The sequence below is a fragment of the Lemur catta genome, chromosome 14 (genome assembly GCF_020740605.2).
Source record: "Lemur catta isolate mLemCat1 chromosome 14, mLemCat1.pri, whole genome shotgun sequence".
Lineage (NCBI taxonomy): Eukaryota > Metazoa > Chordata > Mammalia > Primates > Lemuridae > Lemur > Lemur catta.
This window is the reverse complement of record NC_059141.1, coordinates 47,226,275-47,239,438: the sequence shown is the minus strand read 5'-3', so window position 1 is coordinate 47,239,438 and position 13,164 is coordinate 47,226,275. Positions and strand designations below refer to the sequence as shown.

At 37.1% G+C, this 13,164-nt stretch overlaps 1 protein-coding gene across 6 annotated transcripts in view; it reads right to left on the bottom strand.

Annotated features, from left to right (window-relative positions):
- The window catches only part of CCAR1 (cell division cycle and apoptosis regulator 1), a 55,518-nt gene that overhangs the window by 4,217 nt on the left and 38,137 nt on the right, over positions 1-13,164 (bottom strand). For all 6 annotated transcript variants that reach the window (XM_045569298.1, XM_045569302.1, XM_045569301.1 and 3 more), the window contains 3 exons: positions 12,860-13,099; positions 12,083-12,194; positions 169-251 (listed from right to left, as the gene is read on the bottom strand). In XM_045569298.1, the coding sequence (XP_045425254.1) occupies positions 169-251; positions 12,083-12,194; positions 12,860-13,099 (435 nt within the window). The remainder of the gene's footprint in view (positions 1-168; positions 252-12,082; positions 12,195-12,859; positions 13,100-13,164) is intronic.

The window sequence follows — 13,164 nt, the reverse complement described above, 5'->3', positions numbered from 1 at the left end:
ACTTGACAGCCACAAATATCAAAAAAACAACTGAATGAATTTTACTTAATGGTAATATATAGATATACAAAGTATTACTAAACTTCATGACTGTTACTTTCAATCAGTTTAGAATATGTAAGATATAGGAATCATCACATTATAAAGAATACAGCATTGAGTAAATACCTTATCTTTGGAGGGTCTCTCCTTGCAGTACCTGTTGATATCTCTTTTATCATCTCGCTTGTTCATTTCTTCCTCATCCCTATCTGTAAAATAAATATAACAGCAGCAAAAAACTCATAAATACAGATATTTTCAAGTTGGGCACAGAAGCATACACCTGTAATCCCTCAGGAGGCTGAGGCAGGAGAATTGCCTGAAGCCAGGAGTTTGAGGCTGCAGTGTGCTACGACCGTGCCTGTGAATAGCCACTGCACTCCAGCCTGGACAACATATTAAGACTTCATCTCTTAAAAAACAAAAAAAACCCATATATTTTCAACTACTGTAGAAACCAGAACTACTATCTCATTACAGAACAGTTTTCAAATGACGAAACAGCAAAGAAATATTATATGAATAAAAATACTTTGGATCATAAAAAACAATTATAAATACGGAATTTAAAAAGAGATTACATAGAGGTGACTTTACTGAATCAACTAAAAGAACTTAATTCCATAAATACTTGAACATTTTCCAAAAAAATGAATTAATTTTATGCACAAAATTGAAAACTACAGGAAAAATTTAAATAAAACAAAACAGGGTAAAGCGTATTTTTCTAAAAGCTAAAAGGAGAAACAGCCAGCATACTAAAAGCTAACTGCAGATAGATTATTTTAAAGTAACACTACAGGAAAAATCGAGATGTTCTTGAAGTAATTAAGAAGATCTAATAGTGTTTGTTTGTTTGAGACAGAGTCTCACTCTGTTGCCTGGGCTAGAGTGCCATGGCATCAGCCTAGCTCACAGCAACCTCAAACTCCTGGGCTCAAGCGATCTTCCTGCCTCAGCCTCCCAAGTAGCTGGGACTACACGTGGATGCTGCCACGCCCAGCTAATTTTTTCTGTTTTTACTAGAGGTGGGGTCTTTGGTCTTGCTCAGGCTGATCTCAAACTCCAGAGCTCAAGCCATGCTCCCACCTCAGCCTCTCAGAGTGCTAGGATTACAGGCATGAGCCACTGCACCCAGCCTCTAATAGTGTTGATATCTAGATTTGCTGAAACTGACGTGTGTCCCATGATAAAATATGGATACTGAGATAATTTATTATTAAGGAAAAAAAGAGAAAATCTAGTAAGGAAAATCCATAATTGTGGAATATGATTTCAAATCTATACTGTTATAGTCTTAATAACATTCAACTATCAAAAATACTTGAGTGTGGCCAGGTGCAGTGGCTCATACTTGTAATCCTAGCACCCTGGGAGGCCAAGGCAGGAGGATTGCTTGAGCTCAGGAGTTGAGACCAACCTGAGCAACAGCAAGACCCCGTCTCTACTAAAGAAATAGAAAGAAATTAGCCAAACAACTAAAAATAGAAAAAAATTAGCAGGGCATGGTGGCGCATGCCTGTAGTCCCAGCTACCTGGGAGGCTGAGGCAGGAGGATTGCCTGTGCCCAGGAGTTTGAGGTTGCTATGAGCAAGGTTGATGCCACGGCACTCTAGCCCAGGCAAGAGTGAGACTCTGTCTCCAAAAAAAAAAATACTTAAGTGATACAAAAGTCATGACACTAATTTTATTTTCTAAATTAGAAAATTTTGTTATCATCTTTACTATTTGAAGACAGATTCTTGCTCTGTTGCCCCGGCTAGAGTGCAGCAGTGTCATCATAGTTCACTGCAACCTCAAATTCCTGGGCTCAAGCAATCATCCTGTCTCACCCTCCTGAGTAGCTGTAGCTGGGACTACAGGTGTGTGCCACCATACCCAGCTAATTTTTCAAAATTTTTAGTAGAGATGGGGTCTGGCTCTTGTTTAGGCTAGACTCAAATTCCTGACCTCAGGCAATCCTCCCTCGGCCTCCCAGAGTCCAGAGTGCTGGGATTACAGGCATAAACCACCACACCTGGCCTCTGTTATTAATACATATATTAGACTGTAATGAACTTTGTGCAAAATTCAAAAGACGCAAAAAGTAGCTGACAAAAAATAAAGTTCCATCTCTTACCTGTCTTCTGGCTAGCTAGTTCTCTAAGACCTCAGCCATCACCCTCTATACAACCACAATCACTAGCTTGTTATAAAGTTAATACAGGCTGGGCACAGCGGCTCATGCTTGTAATCCGACCACTTTGGGAGGCCAAGGCAAGAGGATCTCTTGAGGCCAGGAGTTCAAGACCAGCATGGGCAAGAGAGAGAGATCCCATCTCTACAAAAAATAGAAAAATGAGCTGGGCATGGTGGTACCTGCCTATAGTACCAGCTACTCGGGAGGCTGAGGCAGGAGGATCACTTGAACCCAGGAGTTTGAGGTTGTAGTAAGCTATGATGAAGCCACTGTACTCCAGCATGGGCAACAGTTGACCCTGTCTCAAAAAACAAAAAACCAAGTGCTATTATAAAAAGGTTTCATCTGTTACGGGTTGAATTGCGTCTCCTAAAATTCATATGTTGGAAGTCCTAACCCCCAGTATCTTAGAATGTGACTGTACTTGGAAATAAGGTCTATTCAGAGGTAATTAAGTTAAAATGAAGTCTTAAGGGTAGGCGCTAATATAATGACTGATGTCCTTGTAAGAAAGGAATTTCTGGACAGAGTTAACACAAAGACAGAATGTTCCTTCCCAATGGCATCTAGAATGGTGACTCCTTCCCAGAAAGTTTTCAATGGACTTTTCCCAGGTCCATCAGAAGAATCACTATCTACAGGAGTAGATCGTCTTACAAAATGCATTTCTCAAATAAAAAGACTAGAAAGTCAAAATGACTCCTTGATCCATGGACTGCAGAATGGATGTTGTGTTAGTAGGCATGAAAACATTAATCTCCTAGCATATCTCCATGGGTGTTCTTGAGGGACTAGGTGCATTGTCAATGAGCAGTAACATATTGAAAGCAATCCTTTTCTTTCAGTAGTAGGTATCAACAGTGGGCTTAAAATGTTCAGTAGATTAGGCTATAAATAGACGTGCTGTCATCCAGGCTTTGCTACTCCATTCATAGAGCACAGGCATAATTCTTTAGCATAATTCATAAGGGCCCTAAGATTTTCAGAATGGTCAATGAGCACTGGCTTCAGCTTAAGTCACCAGCTGCATTAACCCCTAATTAAGAAAGCCGGCTTGTCCTTTGAAGCCAGGCCTTCATTGACTTCTCTCTAGCTATGAAAGTCCTAGATGGCATCTTCTTCCGATAGAAGGCTGTTTCAACTACTGAGAAAGTCTGTTGTTTACCGTAGCTACCTTCAATCAATTGTCTTAGCTAGATCTTCTAGATAACACATGGTAGCTTCTATATCAGCACTTGCTGATTCGTCTTGCACTTTTATGTTATCTAGATAGCTTCTTTCCTTAAACCTTATGAACACACCTCTGCTACCTTCAAACTTTTCTTTAGCACCTTCCTCACCTCTCTTGCCTTCAGACAATTAAAGAGAGTTAGGAACTTGCTCTCAACTAGGCTTTGGCTTAAGGGAATGTTGTTGCTGGTTTGTTCTTCTATTCAGACTGCTTAAAGTTTCTCCGTATTAGCAATAAGGCTGTTTTGCTTTCCTATCATTTGTGTTCACTGGAGTAGCACTTTTAATTTCCTTTAAGAACTTTTACTTGAATTCACAACTCACCATCAAAGGACCTGCGGAACTAACTGTCACAAGCAGTTTAGCTTCTGGCCTATCTCAGCTTTTGACATTCCTTCTTCACTAACCTTAATCATTTCTACCTTTTGATTTAAAGTGAGAGATGTGCCTCTTTTTACACTTGAACACTTACAGGCCATTGTAGGGTTATTAATTGGCCTAATTTCAATATTGTTTTCTCTCGGGGCATAGGGAGGCCCAAGGAGACGGAGAGAGACCGGATAAGAGCTGGCTAGTGGAGTAACCAGAACACAAACAACATTTATTAAGTTTGCCATCTTCTATAGGCATGGTTTACGTTGCCTTAAAACAATTATAACAGTGATATCTAAGATCACTGATCACAGATCACTAGAGAGGGTTTTGCTACGTTGCCTAGGCTGGTCTTGAACTCCTGGCCTCAAGTGATCCTTCTGCCTCAGCCTCCCAAAGTGCTAGGATTACAGGCATGAGCCACCACCCCCAGCCATGGCATTGACCTCAGATCACTAAAACAGATATAATAATACTAAGTTGGAAATATTACAATTACCAAAACATGACACAGAGACACGAAGTAGGTATATGCAGTTGGAAAAATGGCACTTGATAGACTTGATGCTGGGTTGCCACAAACCTTCAATTTGTAAAATTATCTTTGAAGCACAATAAAGTCCAACAGAATGAAACAAAGTATGCTTACAGGTTTAAAAGGGTTAATTATATGGATGTGTGAATTGTAGCTCAATAAAGATTATTATTTAAAAAGGAAATAGGCAAATGTTGTAAAACTGGCTTGTGGTGATAGTTTAATAATTCTATAAAGTTACTAAGAATTATTAAAATGTACATTTAAAATTGGTGAGTTTTGTGATACTGGTACCTCAATAAACTTTAAAAAAAAAACAGAACGTGTCCCACAACCTAATTACTTTTATACATATAATATAGTACAGAATGGCTCAGACACTTCAAAGTTTTATTACCTAGGAGAATTTCATTTATCACTATAAGCTTTAATTTCCTCAATTATAAAATGGAGAAACTATTAGCCTCTGGGTAAAATCATGAGGGTTAAGTACAGTTTTTGTCAAGAGTCTACCATATACTACATAAACGTTAAATTCTTTTTTTTTCCATTTACTCACATCTTATAGTTGTAACACACTTTAAGTATTTATCTTAAAAGCTGTCACTTATAAAGCTTTGTCTCTCTGAAACATGTGTAATTTTTTAAATTTTTTATTTTTAAATATTATGGGTACATAATAGTTTTATATATTTACAAGGTACACATGATGCTTTGATACAGACATACAATGTGTATTAATCAAATCAGGGTAATTGGGGTATCCTCAAACATTTATCATTTGTGTTAGGAACATTCAAATTCTACTCTATCAGTTAAAGTATACCCTAACTTTTTGTTGATTATAGTTACTTTGCAGTGCTATCAAATATTGTTCATTCTATTTTTGTACTCATTAACCATCCACAGTTTATCCTCCTCTCTCTGCTACCCTTCCCAGCCTCTGGTAACCATCTTTCTATTCTCTGTCTCCATGAGATCAATTGTTTTAATATTTAGCTCCCACATGTAAGTGAGAACACATGAGATTTGTCTTTCTGTCCTTGGCTTATTTCACTTAACATAATGTTCACCAGTTCCAACCATTTTATTGCAAATGTCAGGATCCCATTTTTACGGCTATGTAATATTCCCTTATAAATATGCACCACAATTTCTTTATCCATACATCTGTGGGTGGAGACTTAGGTTGATTCCAAATGTTAGCTATTGTGAATAGTGCTACAATAAACATAGGAGTGCAGATATCTTTGATACACTGGTTTCCTTTCTTTTAGATATATACCTAGCAGTGGGATTGCTAGGTCATGTTCCATTTTTAGTTTTCTGAGGAACCTACACACTGTTCTCAACAGTGGTTGCACTAATTCACATTCCCTGTAACAGTGTATAAAGGTTCCCCTTTCTCCGCATCTTCACCAGCATTTGTTATTGCCTATCTTTTTGATAAAAACAGCCTAAGCATGAGTGAGACTCTGTATCTACAAGATAACAGAAAAATCAGCCAGTATGGTGGCACATGCCTGTAGTCTCAGATCCTCAGGAGGCTGAGACAGCTGGATTGCTGGTGCCCAGGAGTTTGAGGTTGCTATGGTGAATGAGACCCTGTCTCAAACAAACAAAACCCCATTTTAACTGGGGTGAGATGGTATCTCATTGTAGTCCTGATTTCTATTTCTCTGATAACTGATGTTGAGGATTTTTTCATATACCTGTTTGCCATTTGTATGTCTTCTTTTGATAAATGTCTATTCAGATTCTTTTCCAATGTTTTAACAGGATAATATGACTTTCTCCAATACTGGTTAGAACTCCTTACATATTGTAGTTATTAATCCCTTGGCAGATGGGTAGTTTGCAAATATTTTCTCCCATTCATTGGGTTGTCTCATTACTTTGTTGACTGTTTCCTTTGCCGTACAAAAGCTTTTTAGCTTGGTGTTATACAACTTTGGTTTGGTTGCCTGTGCTTTGGGGGTACTACTCAAGAAATCCTTGCCCAGATCAATGTCTTGAAGCATTTTCCAACATTTTCTTTTAGTTTCATAGTTTCAGGTCTTCGATTTAAGTTTTTAATCCATTTTGATTTGATTTTTATATGTGGCAAGAGATAAAGAGTCTAGTTTCATTCTTCTCGATGTGGATAGCCAGTTTTCCCAGCACCGTTTACTGAACAGACTGTCCTTTCCTCACTGCATGTTCTTGGCACCTTTGTCAAAGATAACCTAACTATAGAGGAGTACATTTCTTTTCTGGGTTCTCTATTTTGTTCCATTAGTCTATTTATCCATTTTTATGTCAGTACCATTCTCTTTTCATTACTATAGCTCTGTAGTATAATCTGAAGTTAGGTAATGTGATTCCTTCAGTTTTTGTTCTTCTTGTTCAGGATGGTTTTTGCTATTCTGGGTCTTTTCTGGTTCATATAAATTTTAGGATTATTTTTTCTATTTCTGTGAAGAATGTCATTGGTATTTTGATGGGGATTGCACTGAACCTGTAGTTTTCTTTAGAACATTTTAACAATATTGATTCTTCCAATCCATGAACATGGAAGATCTTTCCATATTTGTGTGTCCTCTTCAATTACTTTCATCAGTATTTTTTAATTTCAAAATATTAAGGGGATACAAATGTTTTTACTACATGCATAGTTTTTGTAATGCTTGAGTCAGAGCTATCAGTGTGCTCATCACTCGAAAGTTGTTCACTAAACCCATTAGGCAGGTTTTTGTCCCTCTTCCTGATCCTTGATTTCCAATGACTTTCCCTTCAATCTTCTTTCATCAGCATTTTACAGTTTATATTGTAGAGACCTCTCACTTCTTTGGTTAAGTTTATTCCTAGGTATTTTATTTTATTTGTAGGTATTATAAGTGAGATTATCTTCTGAGTTTCTTTTTCATATTGTTTGCTGTTGGCATATCAAAAAATGCTGATTTTTTAATGTTGATTTTGTATCCTGCAATCAGTAGTAATGGGTTTTCTGTGGAGTCTTTAGGATTCTCTAGATAGAAGATTGTATCATCTTGGAAATAAGGATAAACTGATTTCTTCCCTTTGCAATTTGGATGCCCTTTATTTTTCTCTTGTCTGATTGCTCCAGCTAGAACTTCCAGTACTATGTTGAATAACTGGGGAAATTATGCATCCTTGTCTTCTGAAACTTACTATTTTTGAAATAACTTTTTAAAGTTAGTAATACTGGTTCATCACAGAAAATAAATAAATTCCAGTACAGAAAATTATAGCAGTGATCATATCCTTCTATTTTTTTCCTACAGGTATACATTTATCCATATTAAATAATTATAGAACATCTCTTCTGGCCGGGCGCAGTGGCTCACGCCTGTAATCCTAGTACTCTGGGAGGCGGAGGCAGGTGGATCACTCGAGGTCAGGAGTTCAAGATCAGCCTGAGAAAGAGCGAGACCCCGTCTCTACTAAAAATGGACAGCTAAAAATATATAGAAAAAATTAGCCATGCATAGTGGCGCATGCCTGTAGTCCCAGCTACTCGGGAGGCTGAGACGGAAGGATTTCTTGAGCCCAGGAGTTTGAGGTTGCTGTGAGCTAGGCTGACGCCACGGCACTCTATCCTGGGCAACAGAGTGAGACTCTGTCTCAAAAAAAAAAAAAGAAGAAAGAAAAGAACGTGTCTTCTACCAAAACTACTTTATAATCTTTTTCTATGTCATTATCCTTCTCCAAAATCTTTTTCAATGGCTGCACAGAATTTAATTGCACAGCTATATCGAAGTACATTTAAATAATTCCTTATTGCTGAATATTCAGATTGATTATAATTTTTTGTTTTATAAACAATTATGGAGTATACATCCATGTTATTTTAAATGATATGGCTAATTCACATTTCTAAATTTCTGTCCAGAAAAAGTATAACAATTTACACTGCTCCAAGAAGAGCGATGAAAGTTCACCTCTTTTTATTCTTGTTGAACTGTTACCTTTTATTAGAAAACTTATTTTTTATCAGTTTGATAGGGAAAAAATAGTATCTTATTATCTGCTCTTCTAATTACTAACAAGCTTCAACACCATTTGAGACATTAACTGGCACTGTAATTTCATTTTTAAAAAACAACCAATTCCAATTTTCCACTGTAGAAAGAGTAGTCTCTTCAGATCTAGGCTTTTTAGAAAAAAAAAATAGTAAAGAGGTAAAAACAAACAGATTTCAAAAAGAGGAAAAAAGAGTAGTCTCCAGGTAATTTAATAGGATAATAAGATATAAAATATGAAGAAAAAACCATGACAAAGCAAAAGCAAGCATCAATTGAAAAGACCAAGGAAACAAAAAAAGAACTATAATCCTATCACCCTATTTGGTTTTGTAGATTATGATATTTATTCAACAAATATTTACAGCCTATTTAGATATTTAGACCATTCCAGGGACTTAGAACATACATTAGTGAAGAACACAGAGAAAAATCTTTCTTCTATAAGAGCTTTTATACAAGTGGGGAGTAGACGGACAATAAGCAAAAAAAAGTAAGTGGTAAATGGTAGAATAGGTTATTAGTTGTTTGGGGGTAAAAAAAATAAAGCAAGATAAGGAGAGACTAGGAACGTGTACTGGGGGTGGGGCAGGGCAGAGGACTGTGGTTTTAAATAGAATGGGGTACAGAGCAGTCTTCACTGTGAAAGTGATAGTTGAACACTGATTTTTAAGTGTGAGAAGTTAAGGACAGCGGATCTCCAGGAAAGAATTTGCTGGCAGAAGGAAATGCCAATGAAAACCTAACACAGGAACATATGTGATGGGTTCAAGGGGAAGAGTGATAAGAGATGAAATTGGAGACATGATGTGGTAAGGTCTTGTAGGTCACTGTAAACACTTTGGCTTTTTCTTTCTTTCTTTCTTTTTTTTTTTTTTTGAGACAGAGTCTCGCTCTGTTGCCCAGGCTAGAGTGAGTGCTGTGGCATCAGTCTAGCTCACAGCAACCTCAAACTCCTGGGCTCAAGCGATCCTACTGCTTCAGCCTCCCGAGTAGCTGGGACTACAGGCATACGCCACCATGCCCGGCTAATTTTTTCTATATATAATTTTAGTTGGCCAGATAATTTATTTTTAGTAGAGACGGGGTCTCGCTCTTGCTCAGGCTGGTCTCAAACTCCTGACCTTGAGTGATCCACCCGCCTCGGCCTCCCAGAGTGCTAGGATTACAGGCATGAGCCACCGCACCCGGCCAACACTTTAGCTTTTTCTATGAGTTAAGTAATAGGGAGCCACTGGAAGAATCTGAACAAAAGAATGAAATGAACCAAATTTCACAAAGATCACTGCAACTGTATTGAGAAGAGACTTGACTGGACAACGGAGGAAGCAGGGAAACTAGTCAGGAGACTACTAATATAATCCAGGAAAGAGATAATGTGGCTTGGATTAGGGTGAAACCACTGGAGCTGGTGAAAAGTGGCCTGATTCTAGTTATGTTTTGAAAATAGAGCCAATGTGACTCCCTGATAGATTAAAAGTAGGATCTGACACAAATAAAGGAGTCAGAGATGACTCCTGGGTTTTAGTAGCCTGATCAACTAAAAAGATGTAGTTGCCATCTAAGGAGCTGTAAAATAGGCAAAGGGTGGAGGATTTGTTTGTTTACTTTTTGGTAAAGAGGGACACCAAGAGTTCAATTGTAGAGATGTTGGTTTTGAAATGTCAGATAATTAAGTAGAAATGTACAGCAGACAGTTGGATATGGGAGACTGGGAGAGAGGTCTGACTTGAGATATACATTTGAGCATTATTAGTTTATGGACAGTATCTAAAAGCCAGAAGAATGGATGAGAACAGCACCAAAGGGAATGAAAGTAGAAAAGACAAGACCAACTGATAGCTGAGAATTAGGATACTCTGATACAGACAAAATAATGGAAACAATGTTTAATAAGTAAAGCAGTGATTAAAAAAAAGTATTATGAGGATAGGGGAAAGAAAATAAGGCTATAAAAAGGGCTAAGTCTTCATTAGCAAAGCAAGTAACAAAGAAAAAAGAAAAAAATTGGTCTATGTATAACATTACTACTGAGTTATTAAGGCAAATAAGATTAGATATTACATAGTATTAAGAGATGTTATGACATTATTGTTAATTTGTTTAAGTATGATTATGGAATTGCAGTTACTTAACTGTATATTTTCTCCTAGGCAAGTTGAAGAATTCATACTTTTAAGTGGACCAGAAAACCACAAACACAGAGAAAACAAGGCAAATATTAACAACTATTGAATCAAAGTTGATGGATTATGGCATATATATGGATTTCAACTTTTTAAATGTTTGAATATTTTCATCAAGGAGGAAAAAATGATACCGTAGAGAGAGGAAAATGTAGAGGTAAACAAAATATACCTTAAATAATAATAATCCCCAGAGATACAAACTAAAAAAAAAAAAACAAAAACTTATGATTTTATATCTCAGAAAAAGATAATTAAAAAAAATCTCCAAATCTACACAGAGAAGAACAGGTATAATATTTAGAGGTACTTGATGGCTGACATCTATGATTACTCAGGATATCTATTGTAAAGTATTTTGAAGATCACCTCCATTGGTAGAAGTCTGTTTATTAAAACCTGGGCAATAGTTATATGGGTGTTTATAATTATTAGCCTTTAAACTCTATATGTACTCTTTTGCATTATGGTAGTATTCATTTAAAAATGCCCAACTTAGGCCGGGCGCGGTGGCTCACGCCTGTAATCCTAGCTCTGGGAGGCCGAGGCGGGTGGATCGCTCAAGGTCAGGAGTTCGAGACCAGCCTGAGCAAGAGTGAGACCCCGTCTCTACTAAAGATAGAAAGAAATTATCTGGCCAACTAAAAAAAATATATATATATACAAAAAAAAAAAAAATTAGCCGGGCATGGTGGCTCATGCCTGTAGTCCCAGCTACTCGGGAGGCTGAGGCAGTAGGATCGCTTAAGCCCAGGAGTCTGAGGTTGCTGTGAGCCAGGCTGATGCCACGGCACTCACTCTAGCCCGGGCAACAGAGCAAGACTCTGTCTCCAAAAAAAAAAATAAATAAATAAATAAAAATGCCCAACTTAATTTTCTAAAGAACATATTGATTGAGACAATGGGGACTATTATACCTTTTATGTCACATTTTCAGCACCACATTCAGGGAAATTTACTCTTGAAAGTTGGGTAAGTATTAATTATATCATGAGACATATGGCCAGGTACAGTGGCTCACACCTATAATCTTAGCACTCTAGAAGTCTCAGGCAGGAGTACTACTTGAGGCCAGGAGTTCAAGACCAGCCTGAGCAAGAGCGAGATCCCATCACTACAAAAAATAGAAATATTAGTTGGGTATGGTGTACACACCTATAGTGCCAGCTACTAGGGAGACTGAGGCAGGAGGATTGCTTGAGACAAGCAGTTTGGAGTTACAGTGAGCTATGATGAGGCCACTGCACCCTAGCCTGGGAGAGAGAGTGAGATCTTATCTCAAAAAAAATTATACATGGGACATATGATAATCAATAATAAATATGTCTTAAAACAATCTTTTCACCTAAAAACTAATAGAACTACAATTAGTTAATATGAACACTTTTACTAGAGAATATTTTACTGTTTCTATTCTAAATAAAAAATATTAAAATTATAAATTTCAGGGACACAAAGTCACCAAACAAAATGTTATTTTTAATCCTAAGGAGTAATAAATAAATTTGAATTATACCGTCTTCTTCATCCTCAGCTTCTTCTGCTTCCATTGGATCATATTCATCTTGATTATTATCTTCTTCAGTTTCATCATCATCTTTAGAATCATCTTTTCTTTTATCTTCTTTCTGTAATTTAAAATGCCTTAAAATTAAGCAAGAAATCTCAAACATCAAGTGACTAAAACTAGAAAACAAGGCCGGGCGTGGTGGCTCATGCCTGTAATCCTAGCACTCTGGGAGGCCAAGGCGGGTGGATTGTTTGAGCTCAGGAGTTCGAGACCAGCCTGAGCAAGAGCGAGACCCCATCTCTACTAAAAATAGAAAGAAATTATACGGACAGCTAAAAAAATATATATAGAAAAATTAGCCAGACATGGTGGTGCATGCCTGTAGTGCCAGCTACTCGGGAGGCTGAGGCAGTAGGACTGCTTGAGCCCAGGAGTTTGAGGTTGCTGTGAGCAAGGCTCACGCCACGGCACTGTAGCCCAGGCAACAGAGTGAGACTCTGTCTCAAAACAAAACAAAACTAGAAAACATCAAATCCATTCAAGTTAGTTTCACATTATACCCTTTTAATAATTATATTAACATGCTTCAAAAATAAATGATTACAAAACTAGCTACAGATGTTTATATGGGCTTAATGATTTATATTTCTAATAATACACTAAAATCTTTCAGTTTGTCCATTATATTTTACTATTCTCATGGAAATTAACATTCTGTTACAATCTAGAAGACTCATTGAAAACATCCAAATCAGGTTCCTAGGCATAGAAATAATTAGAGACCTTTCGTTCATCTCTATCTTCTTTTTTATCTTTATCATCGCCTGATTTTCTCCGTTTGGGTTTTGGATCATCGTTTTCATCATCTCTTTCTTCTTTCTTATCTTTTCTGTCATCCTTTTTGCTTTTCTTATCCTTTTCTTTTTTGTCCTCTTTCTCAGGAAGAGACAGTAATGATTTGTATATTCTGACACCAAAATCTCTTTGAAGCATTTCATTAAAAAGTTCTGCAAACAATGAAACCTATAAAAAGACACTAACATTAACTCAACCAACTTCAACAGAAATACTGAATAAATCCAGCACAG